Consider the following 14,840-nt stretch of genomic DNA (forward strand, 5'->3'; position numbering starts at 1 on the left):
TATACCGGCAATAGAATATATGGTACCGTTATACCGGTAATTTACATGCAATGTTTTCTATATTTTCTATTTGTTATTATTGATGTACTAATTATTTTCACTAGTTCAATATTACAAATTTTATTATCTATAATTAGACTAAATTTATTACATTATATATTTTGATAAACCCCCTTTTGGCTAAGCAGAAATAATTTATTATTACATGCATTGTTACAATTTTTTATGAAAGTCTTATAAACTAAATTATAAAAAGTTAGAAGTATAAATATTATTTAACAATTTCTGATTTCATGTACAATTTCTTAAATTTAGCTACTCAACTTTCTTTTCAATATTGGATATTATATACCACAACTACCCAAGGTTCTGTAGTTCCTGAAAACCACTCAAAAGCACTTGCAGAAACCCTAGCACTTTATGGTTCAACAAAGATTCCCAATAGCTTAGAATTTTCTTCTAATGGACAAAATACTGATCAAATGCTAATATCTGAAGGTATGGGAAAAAGAATAGTAGGAATAGGAGAGTCAAGAGGAGATATAGTAGGTACATTTGCTATTTCCGAGTATATGAATACTGATATATATGGAAACATTAGCAAAAATACTAAAATTCCATTTATAGTAAATAAACCCCCAATTGTGATTAGCAGAAAACAAATTGTAGATGAATATTGTCCTAATAAAACAAAAGATATTCAGTTTTCTCCATATTCTTCAGTATACTATCTTTCAACAGCTCCTCCTCCAAATCCACAACATACAGTTTGGCAGTGGGAGCATATAAATAAACCTATTTTAAGAAATAGCCTTGCCTCTAAAACATATAATGAATCGAAACGCAAAATACCATCTGTTAATGAAGTATGGTGGAATCCTCCAGTCTTAAAAACTCCAAACTATTACAGATCAAATGTTAGGAGAGAAAACTCATCTAATAAACAATCTTTAAATAAGACAAATGAAGACTTTGACTCAAATAATAAGTTATATCATGAAGTTGATGATAATATTGAATACAATGCATTGAAAAATAAATTAGATCAATTGTCAACTAGTACAAAGTTAAAATCAGAAAATATAATTACAAGAAATGAAAAAAAAAGTGATTTATTGAATATAGGAATTTTCAACTCTACAGAAAATAGTAGATTAGATGTGCTTAATCGAAAAATTACTAATTTTACAGAAGTTTCAAAAAATATTACTGAAAAGAAAGAAAATAGTGTGGAAAATAGAGAAATATATAACAGATTAAATGATACTAATAAGAATTCTATATATAAAGATAAGGATATTGCAGAAAATAAACAAAATAACATAACTCAACTAGGAAATTACAAAATATCTCAAAACAATAATATTAAAACTAAGGATACAAATTTAACAAAATCTCAGGTGAATCTTAATACTAAACCAACAGCAAGTAATAAAACTATTCATGATAATTTAATTGGTATGGATAATAAAAATTATGAATATAATTATACATTAGCACAGGATACTAAATTATCTAGAAATCTGGATATTTATAAAAGTATTGGTAATGTTACTAAATATATAGACTTTTATTTGATTGATGATAATAATAATTTAAGTAACTATAATTATAGCTCAGTTCATAACAATTTAGAAAATATAGAATTTAATCAAAATCCAAACTATACTAGAAATTATACTAAAAATAAAATTGTTTTAAGTGAATCAACAGATTCTATTTATAATGGTATAGAAAATTTCAATGAAAGCACAAAATTTAATGGATATAATATCCAATACTATAAAAATAATCCAGATCAAATAAAAAATTTTATCCATGACTTAAAATCTAATATAACTCAAGATAATAAGACTAACCATAGAGATATAATAAAAGGTGATATCAAAGATATAGGGATTTTATTATTTGAGGAAAATAATCTCCTAAATAACTCGATATCTTTTAATAATAATGAAATAATTAATCCAGAAGAGGATCAGAAAACACATGCAACTATTGGTACAGCAATAGATCTAAAAAAAACAGAAATTCCAAATATTTATAACCAAACTTCAGCTCGAGATCAGCTAATAACTAATGCTCTAAATAATCTTAAATCTGAAAATTGGTCACTTCCAATGGAATATCTTATTAATACAACATTTATACAATCAGATACACCACAACCTGAGTTGGTGCCAAATCAACTAGGTCCAAAATTAATGTATCAAGATTTTTATTGTAATCCACAAATCCATAAGTGTACTGATCTTGCTACACTTGGAAAAGCAATTGGAGTACCACTTTGGAACATTTATAATATGTCTACAATTGGTAAAATACAAAGACGCTTTAGTGAGTTAGCAGATGATGTAGAGGTAAGTTTATATTATCAGAAATACCCTAACCATATTACATTAATCGAATTAAAAATAAATATTAAGGATATAATATCATTATTTTATTATTTTAGAGAACTGCAACAATGGGATTAACTCCAACATTTATTGATTATATAGAGCAAGAGCCAATTGTAGGTTTTGAAAACAATATATTAAGATCTCTTTATAATATTTAATCAAACCACTTTTTTATTTTCTATTAGATTGAAACTTTAGAGTCAATAGGAAAAGGTCCTACACAAATGTTTTTACTTGAAGAGGGAGGTAATATAACGAATTTCATAGATAATTCATCAACACTAGCATTATTCCAAAATAATGAATTTCTCGAACCAAAATATTTTAATGTAAGTCTAACAGTGAATTTAATTCAAATTAAAATAAAGAAATATAAAAATATTTAATATACATTCTGTTTTTTTGAAAATCACATTGTTATTGTTATATTTCTTTTTTTTGTATTATAGAAAACACAACAGAAATTCGCAACACAAGTTCTTAAAGCTGCCAGAGCATGTGCTGAGTCAGGATTTACATTACCCAATTGCAATGTAACAAAACAGGAAGGTGTTAAATTATCTTCAAGCCAAATTGCCAATTTTGAAAAGTTAGGTATCCTAAATGAGGATGGAACTTTAAAAATACGAGGGTCATAATCATTCGAAAAACAAGTTAACAATACACTTTCTAATTTTCTATAAATATTTAAATATACTCAATTTACTATTAAAAAATTTAGATCACTAATTTTGCTATTTTTCATCTTAAATTCTATAATATGTAATAATTACAGATGTTTGAAAATTTAACTATTATCTAGAAATTATTGTAGCACGTAATATAACCGCATTATAACCTTCGAAATAAATTATAGGGTATTTTTAAAATACTAAAATAAAACTTTACAAAAAGTCCTTTCCTCCCAAAAATGAAGGTTAATCGAAAAAAATATATTAAACATATTCTACAGTATTATAGAATGAATTTCAAATTTACTGAACCATATAGAATTTTAGGTAAGCTTTATATTAATATTAAATACTAATATAATACATTACATATTGTACAGCTCTATAAATTACTTAATATTCTCTATTTTGCATTGTAGTTGATGGTACATTTATACTGGCAGCATTGAAAGTCAAATTTCATATTAAGGAGCAACTTTCAAAAATTCTATGTGGACGTATAACTCCAATAGTGTCTAATTGTATAGTCAAAGAAATTGAAACATTAAATTTTTCTAACCAGTCAACTAAAGCTGATTTTTCAGGTGCTAAACTTGCTGCTAGAGCTTTTTTTAGATATAAATGTAATCATATTTATGAAACTGATACTATTGAAAAACAATCACAATCTATCTTGTATAATGAAAATATAAATGCAATAGATCCCAGTATTATAGATAAAGATAGTGAATTTAAAAATAAAAAAAAGTTTGATTCCTTTAGATGTATATTGGATATAGTATCAAAAAGTGGTAATTCAAAAAAGTTTATTGTTGCAACACAAGATGTATTACTTAGGAAAAAGCTACGTAAAATACCTGGTGTACCTATCATTTATTTATATAATCAGATACCTATATTAGAAAGTCCATCTCAAGTTACTTGTTCTCAACAGTTTTCAAAAGAACAAGAAAAGCTTCTTCCTCAAAAGTGGGAATACTCTTATATTTCGTGTTTAAGAAATACTCTTAATCAAGATAGCAAAACTAAAGAGAAAAGGTAAGTTAAGTAATTTATACAAATATATAGAAAAGAAAGTGGATATTATGCATATATATATATTCAATTAATTGTAAATTCATAAGTTGAATATTTTATTATATTCATATTAATAAAGGAAATATTCCAATGTATATATTTGTAAATTCTTTAATTTCTTTATCTTACATTTTTTCTTTGTAGGAGAAAAAGGAAAAATCCTAATCCTTTATCTTGTATTAAGAAGAAAAAGAAACCAGATCTTACATCTCAGAATAAAGATAAGAAGAAGAGAACTAGAACAAGAAATAAAGTGAAGATATGATTATAAATAGTTAATTATAATGAGATGTTTATATTAATATAGTAATATTGTCAATTTGATTTATATTGATATACATTAACGTAAATATTGTAAATTTTTAAATCAAAATTGTATACAGCGATATATATCGTCACATTGAGATATAAAGCTGTTACAGTATCTTGAGCCACAATTATTACTTTTCTTTACCAATAAGTTTTCATCAGACTTAAGCGGTGAGTCTCTGTAAGTAATTCAAGGATAGTATGGAGTTGTAAATTATATAAGTACTTTAATTATTAAGAGACTAGGGAATTAGGTTAAAATCTTAAATATAGTCAGTACTAAGTTAATTCCTGTTTATAAATATATTATGGTTGGGAGGGGGGTTTTGACTACAAACTTATCAAATTTAGTAATCTTAATACTAGTAAGTTGACCATTTAAGGTATCTGTACCTTCTCTAAATAATATATATTATCTCTTTTATTGCTAATTTATTTTCTCAGTTATTAGCTATAACTTTTGGAGGCACATTATTATCTCATAATTGGTTATTATATGAAGGAGTATTATTATCATGGGACTTTGTTTCTTACAAATTATTGATAACACTTAATTGCTCATCAAAAAGTAGGAAATTTTTAAAATTTTGTAATAGAGGCCTTAAACGAATTCATGGAGATTTTGCTAATGTGGTTAATGGAATATGTGTACCACCTAGTAAATACGAATTTTTAAATAAAGCTTGTAATGATGCAAAATATCTTACAACTTTACTAAATATTGTATTTATCATTCTAATAAGTTCAAGTGTAATACTTACTCTAAGTATGCTACTCTGGTTTATATATAGTAGGAGTATCAATATATCGGAAAGAATAAATAATGGTATAAAAGAAATAGCACTAAATTCTCCACCGAAAATATTATTGGCATATATTGCAGTGATATTAAATATGTCTTCTATAGTGGCAATTGTTATTGTTTGTATTATCATCTTTTATTGTAGTAATAATTTACCAAGTCTTCTTGTGTTTCATTCTCCATCACCAATTTATACAATAGAATCGTTAGATGGATCACTTTCATGGGGATTTTACTTATTAGTTTTTATACTTATCTTATTAATAATTCAAAGTTTTACTTTAGGGGATTCATTATTATTTATTAAAAATCTATATACTCAGAAGTGTAGTTGGCATAATCAATTAGATAAAAGAAATGTAAATGCTAGAGAAACAGTATCTATTTCCCCAAATAACCAAGAAAGATTTTTTATAACTAACTCACGTCCTATATTAAATAATACTAATTTATCTTCGTCTACATCTAACAATCAACAAGATACATATGAATCTCAACCATTAATACCACAAAATACTCGAAATCCTAGATCTATTTGGGCATTTTATCCAATTAATAATCTGCCAAGTTATAATCCTTATATTAGTTTTGGTTTTTGACATCTATTAAACCTTCTATAAGACGAAATAGATAGTAATATAACTATGAACTATTTCATTCTAACAAATTATTAATTATATAGATAAATATATTAAAGTTAATATGGAATTTTTATATTATCATTTATATTTTATTTATCTATAGTCTGATTTCACAATTATATCCTTATCTATCTTAATGTGTCCCATTTCATTATTACAAGCTTTATCTATATTACAAGATGAATATTCAATAGCTTCTATTGCAATTATAGAGCTTTTCTTAAATGGGATACTATGTATCTTTGATAATTTTGATTGATTAGATTTTGTTGTTTGTACTCTTGATGGAGATATACACATGTACCACTTTTTTTTATAATATTTGTAGTAAACTAATTTTCCTTGTATTGTTATATCTGAGCTTAAATACACCAAATGACGATTGTCTATCCTAGAATATTGTTCATCTATAACTTCATGAGCAGCATTACAAGCATTATCTAATAATTGTTCTGCTATGTTTGACCTTATAAAACGTTCCTAAAAGAGGTAATAAACATAATTGATATTGTCTAATGTTTCATTTTATTACTAACTTACATTTCGTAGTTTTTGTAAAATGTCTGAAAAAGACTTTTTAGGTTAAGAGTATGTCATATTCACTCTAATATTGTAAATAGCATAATATTAGGATAATACTTACTGAAATTATGCGAGTCTTAAGTATAGCTTGCCTCATTTTTATTTTTAAGTAGTATTACTTAAAAATAAAATACAAAATAAAACTGACGCCAAATATAAATTGTTTATACCTCCAAAAATTTAGAAAGAAAAAATTATTTACAAATTTGATAAAAAATATTTTCTTTATAGAAAACAAGAGGAAAAATACTATACAGAATATTATATTGTATACATATTAAATAGGTTTAATAATAATTTATACTAAAGTTTTATACGTTCCATTGTTTCTCTTAAAAAGTTTAATTATATAGTAATATTAAACCTCAGTATAATGCAACTGATATTATTTTCTTATATCTAAATTCATTGATGTGATATTATCTTTAGGTGCAGAGGCTGCTTTCTCAATTAGATTCATATATTGCATTACATTAGCTTTGTTTGTTTCTGCTATTAATCCATTCATAATTATTTCGTCAATAATAATATGAGCCTTGTCTAAATTAAACATTATATCCAATTCGCACTAAAGGAAAAAAAAAAGTATAAAGTATATTCAAAGATTCTCTTCTTTTTTTTCTTTTTTATTATTATTAAATGTAGAGGAATCTCTTAAACATACCACATTTTCAAAGTATTTATCTAATGTTTCAACAACAAAGTGTATTAGTTCCAAATATGCTAATTCATTCTACATAATAGAGAAATGTCAAATATCTAATTTCTTCACAAATACTTCAGTAAAACTAACCACACTTTCGCAGTTATAAATACCCAATATAAAATAGAGAGATGCATAACGTCTAAATATAATCTAGAAAAAGAAAAGATGATAATAATAGGGTAAGATAATAGGCAAATAACATATAGTAGGTATAATAAATACGAATATATAAAATTACAATATTAGATATTCATATATTTAGAAGTGTAAAATTTTAACTAATTAATTAGTTTAATATACTCTGAATATTCATTATATTGAACAGAAATTGACATACCTTATAATTATCAAATTCTATAAAGGGGGAATGACTTTCTCCAATTGAGAGACACTTCCTAATTAGTTGTCCTTCCAATATTGTACGTTGTTCTATTGTTAAATATTCATAATATTGACTAAGGCGAGTTTGCCCTTGTTTATTAACTAGTAATATAAATTTGATCATTGTGCATCATTAAACACGCTAAAAGGGTTATAATAAAAATTTATCAACATCTGGCGCAAGCGCCTTTTATATCCCCTCTAATCTTGAGTATAATTATTTATAAATTTCCTTTTTTTTTTTGTTTAAAGGAGAAAGTACAATATATAGAACTATAATTAAATGGGGGCATGTTAGAGTTGAAGACTAGCTGAATATAGCTTGTTTTTTTGTCAAAATGTATAATAGGGTACCATTTGTAAATAGAGATTATAATGAATCTTCACCTACAAAAACTTCAAATTTTGGGCAACTACAAATGGATAATAGTGCTATTAATAGTGGAATTGATAATTCTGGGTATATAAGATCTGATTTCAAAGGTGGTTATTTTTCTAATCAGTTATCAGGTGCTACATATACTGATCCATATAATATATCTAATAATACACCCGGAGTAAATTTATCTGGGACTTCTATATCATCAGTATCTAATAGAGCTTTAAGTAGTTCTATTGGAGCTTCTAATTGGGGTTGGGAAGCTTATACAAGTTATAATGTAGTAGGTTTATTTTCATCTCACTTATCAAATAAAAGTATTCGTCCCTTTATAACGAGTATTTTCTGTGATCCCTTCTATGAACTATTTTGGCTAGGTTGGACTAATGGTTTTCTCAGCTCCTTTAAATTTCCACATTGTAGTAGATATACTGCATTTCCCGTCGGTATTGGTGGAAATATAATCAATGGAATTCTTTGTCGTGATAATGTAATTAATGTAGGTTTTCCATCCTCATCTCATATTTATACTGTCAGTAACAATGGAATTGGAGTTTATACGAGAGGAGGAAGCTCTGTATCTACTCATTCTGTAAAATTATTAACAGATAATAAGATAGGAACGAAGATTTTATGTAGTGATTCAACGAAATACTCATCATATATAGGAAACCCAAATCCCTTTATAGGTTTGGGGACATCTGGAGGTGTTTCTATACTAGATCTTCATGAACTTCGTCTTATACATCAGATTCCTTATAATGGTGGTATTTCATGTTTAAAAGGCTCTCCTAATTCGACAAATTTTGTAGTTGGAGGTTGTAATATGATTGGGATAGCAGATATTCGTCTTCCACGTCTTGGTCAGACAGTGACTGTTGTATCAAACCCTATATCAAATTTTACTGAATCAATAGTTAGTGGGTTAGCTGTTAATGATTATACTGTAGCGATTATAACTAGTTCTATATGTACACAGAAGATTACTTTTGAAGAGCTTTTGTCAAGTGTTGGAGGAGTTCATGGATTATCAGTTTTGGACTTAATTAGAATGCATCCTGGAGAAGTATCTACATCAGCCGAAATGATGATCTTTAAGAAAAATTTGGATATTTCGAATTTTCAAAGAGATACTGTTGTTAGATTATATGATATAAGACGTTTTAGACCTCGTAAGAATATTCCATTTTCTCCTGGGCCCATAAATATATTATGGAATCATGATTCTTTATGCTCAACAGCAGGACCTGGGGGTTCAGGAGGAACTAATTCTGGAAATTCAGGATTTGAAGATCTTTATATAATTGGTAATAATGGTCAATGGCAAGTTTATCACTCTAATATTGACCAAATGGAGTTTTATGCTACTCCTTCTGTACCTATATCATTTGCAGATTTTAGCTCCTCTAATCAATTTTTTATATTAGCTGATACATCTGGATCTATACATACAATGCAAAGACCAAGTTCATCTTTAATTCTCAGGAAATCTGATCAGCATCTTAATAGTCCATCTACAGATCCAACAAATACATCGAATATTTGCCATCCTTTCAATCTCTATCCATCCTATCCATTACCAAGTATTGGAAGAAATGTGAGATTAAATATACCCTTAGGATCTGGAGAAAATCCTAATATAAATAACTTCCCATCCTCTATTTGTGAAACTTTAGGAAATTTCTGTGAGCCAAGTATTTCCTCAACAAGTGCATTATATGTATTTCCTTATGTTAAATCTATTCACTGTTTAATGGGCATTGCTTCTAATCCTGTAACAAAGTCAATTTCACAGAATTTGGGGAATCCAACTACTCCAAATTTAACTGTAGCTCTAAGATATTTAAGGGGACGCCCAGTTGTGGCCTATGATTCATTAAATCCTGTAGGAATTCCTCCAATAATTGAAACTCAAAGTAATGGTCGTATGAAAATTAAAGAAGAAGTTCTTGTAAGTTTTAAGAATCTCTATGATGTGGATGAGATCCGTAAAATTCAGACAGGTTATTCATGGCAACGCTTCAAAATTTCAGATGAATTACCTCCTGGATTATGTTTATTTAAGCTTAACAATAGTGGGAAAATAAGTGATACAGAAGCTAGTTCAACTAGTAATGTAATAGGTGATATGGGGGAGACTCTTATTAATGATCATTTACATAAATCGTCTTCATCAAATTTTTTAGCACTATCTCTTGAGTACATCCGCGAGATCCGTCCAGAGATTGAACCTTTTAAACTTAAAAATCTTGAATATAAGTCAATGGATTTCATTAAAGTAGCTATTAATCCTGATGTTAGTAAATATAAAGCAAATAATTTAGTATATGGATTACCTTTACTATGTATTGGAGGTGCATACCCAACGTGGTTCTATCGTTTGAAAAGAAATACAAATTTGTGTTTTGGCCTTACTGATGCTCTTGGAATTAAAACTTTATCCTTGGTACCCTCTAGATTTCAATATCGCCCTAAAACAAACCTTAATCGTAGAGATAGGCCGAAGATAAGGAGAGTACCAATTGAAACTCTTGGTAATACTGATGGTGGTTCAATAACTTGTACAAATCAAATAAGATCACTTGGAGAAGAGGAGTCTGTAACATTTTGTGAAGGTTTTATTTGTCTAGAACTTGATAATGATGTTTTGGATTTTACTCAACCTCTATTTATGCTAATTTCATTTATTCCAACTATTCCATATATGCTACTTATGCATCATGTTTCAGAATGTGAAATGGAATTCTGTATATCCTGTGAAATTGTTCACTTAAGTTTTATGTTGTACTGCTGTAGAAGAAGTTACAAACAACGTAATCAACTTTTTTCTCTTCCACTATACAATAATAACTATTCTCATATTTTTGCTCTTAATATTCTCAGAACTCTCAGACATCTTCCTGAAGTAAAACTTGTAGGAATAGAACTGGAAGATACTCCATCCACCCTATTTAAACCTAATCCTACCATTTCTAATCAAATATCAAATCTAAATTCATCAGCTTCAAATTTTAAATTGAACTCATTGGAATCTTCTAGCTATCTTCCTTATGCTGTATTTACACAAATCCGCAAAATTGAGGCTTTTTGGAGATTCCTTATTGAACAAATTCATAAAGATTTTGTTAGAAATTCTAACTCAACTATACAGGATTTTTTTGGTATAAAAATAACTACAATTAGCTCATGTACTCCCTTTAACCATATACAAAAATCTAACAACAATATATTTGCCTTAGAAATGTTTTATCCTCATAACTTGAATAGCTCAAACTCTAATAATGTATCAAGTCTCAGTCATTCCTCGAAGGTATTAAACTCTTCCTCTAATCAGATAAATCAAGACAATAATTCTGCGGAACAAAACTTTTTGGAATGTCTTAACTTATCTTTATGCCGTATAATATCTGGAAGATCTTATTGCAAAGAGTGTTCTCAAACTTCAGCTTGTCAGCATATGAGATTTGCAACTTCTCTAGCAAGTCTTTTATTAGTAAATTGCTCACTTCAATCTGTTAAACAATGGCAATACTATGGGGGGACTATTCCTTTAGAATATGATGAAACATACAATTCCAATACAAAGGATTCATTAAATAATCCTCTTTTAAGTATTCCTTTCTACCTTTCTTTTGCTTCAGTAAATAAATCTCTACCACTTCTTGGAACAAAAGTTAGTGGAACTAACAATGAAATTCAAGCTTTAGAAGCTATTTCAATTAAAGACAATAAAAGTGTTGTTTATAATTCTGATAATGAATTAAATACTCAAGACTACGAACTGGTTGCTCTAATTTTTGGAGTATACCAAGGCAGTTCAATACAATTACCTTCTGGCACTCATTTTTGTATGTATTTCAAGCATAAACTGGTAACTCCCTCAGAGAATAATAAGAATAAGTGGTATTTAATGAATGGCTCTACTGTTTTTTCCGTAAATAAAAGTGAAGTTACAAACTTTTGCAATTCTTGGAAGTTACCTTGTTCTTTGGTTTATTTAAGATATAACCCACCAAATACAAATCCATTTAGCCCTTTTCCTACTGTTAATTTTGATAGTGACTTGAGCTTAAAGTCAGAAATTATGGAGTTGTGTGAAACATCACCCAAAATTTGTATACAAGGGATTTCTGTTACATTACCATGGCAATATCCAGATCCAATCCATTCTCACACCTTAAAAATGTTAAATTCTATTGTAAAACTATTAAAAAATGAAATAAATCTTTCTGAAAATCCAGACAATGTTAAAATATCCCAACAAGTGCCATTCACTGATGATGAATTGAGTTTATTGTGTTTACATTATTTTATTCGGTATCCAAGGTATCGCGGACTTATTGATTCAAGTGAAAAATTTTCTAATTCAGATACAAAAATTGATTTTGAAAGTATTGATCCACCTATGGTTGTAGCATTGGATTCAGAATATGTTGCACTAGATGCAGAACAGTCAATATTAAGACCAGATGGAACAAAGGAAGTGCTTAAGAAATCTCAGATGTCTTTAGCAAGAGTTTCAATTGTTAGATGTGGAAGTATATCTTCTTTTAAAGAGCTTATAGAAGAATATGGGCAATCTTCCGATAATCATACAAATAAGGCAAATACCATTATTATGGATCACTATGTATCTTATGGAAGCACTACTCAACAACCTATGGATTATCTAACTAGATTTTCCGGAGTTAAACCTGGAGACTTAGATCCAAAGTATTCATCCCATTTCCTGACAAGTAAACATCTTATTTTGAAAAAACTTCAATTTATGGTAGATAGTGGAGTTGTTTTTATTGGACATGGTTTATCAAGTGACTTCAAAATTATAAATATCTATGTGCCATGTCAACAGATTATAGATACTGTTGAAATATATAGATTACCTGAAGAACGTTTTATTAGCCTTAGGTTTCTTGCAAAATTTGTTTTAAATAAAAACATTCAATGTGAAGGTCATGACTCTATAGAAGATGCTAAAATTGCATACGAACTATTTCTTAAGTATTTAGACTTAAAGAAACGGCAAGTTTGGAATGAATTCTTAGCTAATCTTTACTCGAAGGGACATGCAACTGATTGGAAAGTAGAAGCCTTGGATAATAGTCAAACTAATAATAAACAGATAGTTAATACTTTAGGCGTTTAATAATAAATATAGGGGAAACAAAGCTAAATATTGAATATTTATCAATATTCTGATTTCATATTACTCATTAAACCTATTTACACTATTCCACTTTATATTCTAGTTATTTGTCCCATTATATTTGTTTTGTAGCTAATTAACCCATTTCTGTTACACAGAAATATTTTTAATAACTTACAAATACACTTTCCTATATGTGTTGTTATTTAGAATAGTTTTAGAATACTGAATATCTTCTACTCAAAGAAGTGCTCACTACCAGTATTGAGACATACTATTTATTTCTAATTTAATAATTTTTGTTTATTTCAGTCACAACCTAAAAATTTCGCATATATTCCAGGGACCTTAACAAGTAATTTTATAAATTATAATTATAGAATCCAGGCAAAATACAGTTCATCAATTATAAAATATAAAAAATAAGACTTATTTAATATTAACGAAGACAAAACTTACTTCAAATATCTTATATCTTCATATCTTCAAATTAATTAAAATTAGAATCTAGCTTACTATAATTTTACAATTTAAAAATAATATTCTTAATACATTGAATATAAATAACGTATCTATTTTAAAATTAAGGAATAAATAAAAGGGTTATATTGAAAAGCTTTTTTGTTTGATTTTAATCTGGTTTCATAGTACTACCAAATTAATTAAAAAATTGCATATATAGTCTAATGAAAACAAGGATAAAATCTGAACTACCAATATTTTGTCTTAGAGATCAATTTAAAAATGCTATTTCTTCTCTAGAATTCATTTCTAAAACGCAGTTATTATGTGGAACAGTTAAAGGTGAAATTAGACTATGGGACCTTGAGAAGCGCATAATGACAAGTAATAATAATAAGTTAAAGACTAAAGTAATACGGACTTTTACAGATATTGAAAAAGAACATTTATCTCTTGTGATACAAACGAACAATGGATTAGTATCAAAGTATATTTTAAATAACTCACCTTCATTGCAAAATCTAAACTTATCAAAGCAATGGGAAATACAGAAAATTACATTTTCAAAAATTAGCAGGTGGAATAATTCAAGCAACCTGTTGCTTATACCAGGAAAAGAACAGTATAACTTTGCTATAATTGATACTGAAAAACCTAAACCTGAAGAAACTCTAGTATTATTTAAAGGATGTGAAAATTTTGGCTCTTCTTTAGGAATATTAATGAGTATGCAACAGACTACTGAACATAATTTTATAGCTGGATATGAATCAGGAGCAATTCTTGAATGGGATGCAAGGAATCCTGGAAATCCACTTGACAGTAATTGTATAGTCCCATCTAAAAGTCCGATTTTATCTATTTCAAGAGCCCATAATAGGGTATGGATATCAGACTATAGTAATAATCTTTATGTGTATAATAGAAAAGACTTTAAAATACCAATAAATACTTTAAATTTAGCATATTCTGTCGATAATATAGAAACTAGAACCGATTCAATGATAACAATTGCTTTAAGTTCATCAAATAGAGTTATGGACTTGTACGAAAATAAAAGCTTAAAACACATTGGTAAATTAAAGTGGCATAAAAAAAAGATTTCAAGTACTGTTTTTTGTCACTTTACTGGAAGATTTGCTTCTAGTGATGATACCCTTATTGCTATTTGGGATTTATTCCAAGATAAATTTGTCATATAATTTCTTTATATAATTTTAATATTAAGTCAAGTATTGAAAAAAAGTAATTTAATTTTCTTTGCGAACTGCATTAAATCGAT

The 14,840-nt window shown here is 27.5% G+C and overlaps 7 protein-coding genes across 7 annotated transcripts, besides 13 other annotated features; 5 read left to right on the forward strand and 2 right to left on the reverse strand.

Moving 5' to 3' along the window:
- Positions 1-107: 107 nt before the first annotated feature.
- Positions 108-163: a sequence feature (AT_rich).
- A 130-nt stretch (positions 164-293) lies between these two features.
- On the forward strand, positions 294-3,040 carry CMU_011320 (uncharacterized protein; the record flags this gene model as incomplete). The annotated part of the gene is made up of 4 exons (XM_002142496.1): positions 294-2,360; positions 2,456-2,515; positions 2,588-2,731; positions 2,852-3,040. The coding sequence occupies 4 exons, from the start codon at positions 294-296 to the stop codon at positions 3,038-3,040; spliced, it is 2,460 nt and encodes an 819-aa protein (XP_002142532.1).
- Positions 2,407-2,454: a sequence feature (AT_rich).
- Positions 2,747-2,792: a sequence feature (AT_rich).
- A 32-nt stretch (positions 3,041-3,072) lies between the features above and the next one.
- Positions 3,073-3,122: a sequence feature (AT_rich).
- A 241-nt stretch (positions 3,123-3,363) lies between these two features.
- Positions 3,364-4,415, forward strand: CMU_011330 (uncharacterized protein; the record flags this gene model as incomplete). Its single annotated transcript, XM_002142497.1, has 3 exons — positions 3,364-3,400; positions 3,493-4,111; positions 4,295-4,415. The coding sequence occupies 3 exons, from the start codon at positions 3,364-3,366 to the stop codon at positions 4,413-4,415; spliced, it is 777 nt and encodes a 258-aa protein (XP_002142533.1).
- Positions 3,407-3,436: a sequence feature (AT_rich).
- Positions 4,163-4,228: a sequence feature (AT_rich).
- A 352-nt stretch (positions 4,416-4,767) lies between the features above and the next one.
- Positions 4,768-5,860, forward strand: CMU_011340 (uncharacterized protein; the record flags this gene model as incomplete). Its single annotated transcript, XM_002142498.1, has 2 exons — positions 4,768-4,824; positions 4,904-5,860. 2 exons carry the CDS (start codon positions 4,768-4,770, stop codon positions 5,858-5,860), a joined length of 1,014 nt encoding a protein of 337 aa, XP_002142534.1.
- A 65-nt stretch (positions 5,861-5,925) lies between these two features.
- Positions 5,926-5,999: a sequence feature (AT_rich).
- On the reverse strand, positions 5,996-6,581 carry CMU_011350 (uncharacterized protein; the record flags this gene model as incomplete). The annotated part of the gene is made up of 2 exons (XM_002142499.1): positions 5,996-6,382; positions 6,546-6,581. The coding sequence occupies 2 exons, from the start codon at positions 6,579-6,581 to the stop codon at positions 5,996-5,998; spliced, it is 423 nt and encodes a 140-aa protein (XP_002142535.1).
- Positions 6,582-6,672: 91 nt separating this feature from the next.
- Positions 6,673-6,707: a sequence feature (AT_rich).
- A 162-nt stretch (positions 6,708-6,869) lies between these two features.
- CMU_011360 (clathrin adaptor complex small chain family protein) lies at positions 6,870-7,695 on the reverse strand (the record flags this gene model as incomplete). Its single annotated transcript, XM_002142500.1, has 4 exons — positions 6,870-7,052; positions 7,149-7,217; positions 7,281-7,340; positions 7,528-7,695. 4 exons carry the CDS (start codon positions 7,693-7,695, stop codon positions 6,870-6,872), a joined length of 480 nt encoding a protein of 159 aa, XP_002142536.1.
- Positions 7,098-7,125: a sequence feature (AT_rich).
- Positions 7,696-7,909: 214 nt separating the features above from the next.
- CMU_011370 (exonuclease family protein) lies at positions 7,910-13,096 on the forward strand (the record flags this gene model as incomplete). Its single annotated transcript, XM_002142501.1, has 1 exon — positions 7,910-13,096. One exon carries the CDS (start codon positions 7,910-7,912, stop codon positions 13,094-13,096), a length of 5,187 nt encoding a protein of 1,728 aa, XP_002142537.1.
- A 356-nt stretch (positions 13,097-13,452) lies between these two features.
- Positions 13,453-13,475: a sequence feature (AT_rich).
- Positions 13,476-13,500: 25 nt separating this feature from the next.
- Positions 13,501-13,539: a sequence feature (AT_rich).
- A 73-nt stretch (positions 13,540-13,612) lies between these two features.
- Positions 13,613-13,663: a sequence feature (AT_rich).
- Positions 13,664-13,782: 119 nt separating this feature from the next.
- Positions 13,783-14,760, forward strand: CMU_011380 (uncharacterized protein; the record flags this gene model as incomplete). Its single annotated transcript, XM_002142502.1, has 1 exon — positions 13,783-14,760. One exon carries the CDS (start codon positions 13,783-13,785, stop codon positions 14,758-14,760), a length of 978 nt encoding a protein of 325 aa, XP_002142538.1.
- Positions 14,755-14,785: a sequence feature (AT_rich).
- Positions 14,786-14,840: the final 55 nt, after the last annotated feature.

Source organism: Cryptosporidium muris, genomic scaffold, assembly GCF_000006515.1.
Source record: "Cryptosporidium muris RN66 scf_1106632373469 genomic scaffold, whole genome shotgun sequence".
Taxonomy (NCBI): domain Eukaryota; phylum Apicomplexa; class Conoidasida; order Eucoccidiorida; family Cryptosporidiidae; genus Cryptosporidium; species Cryptosporidium muris.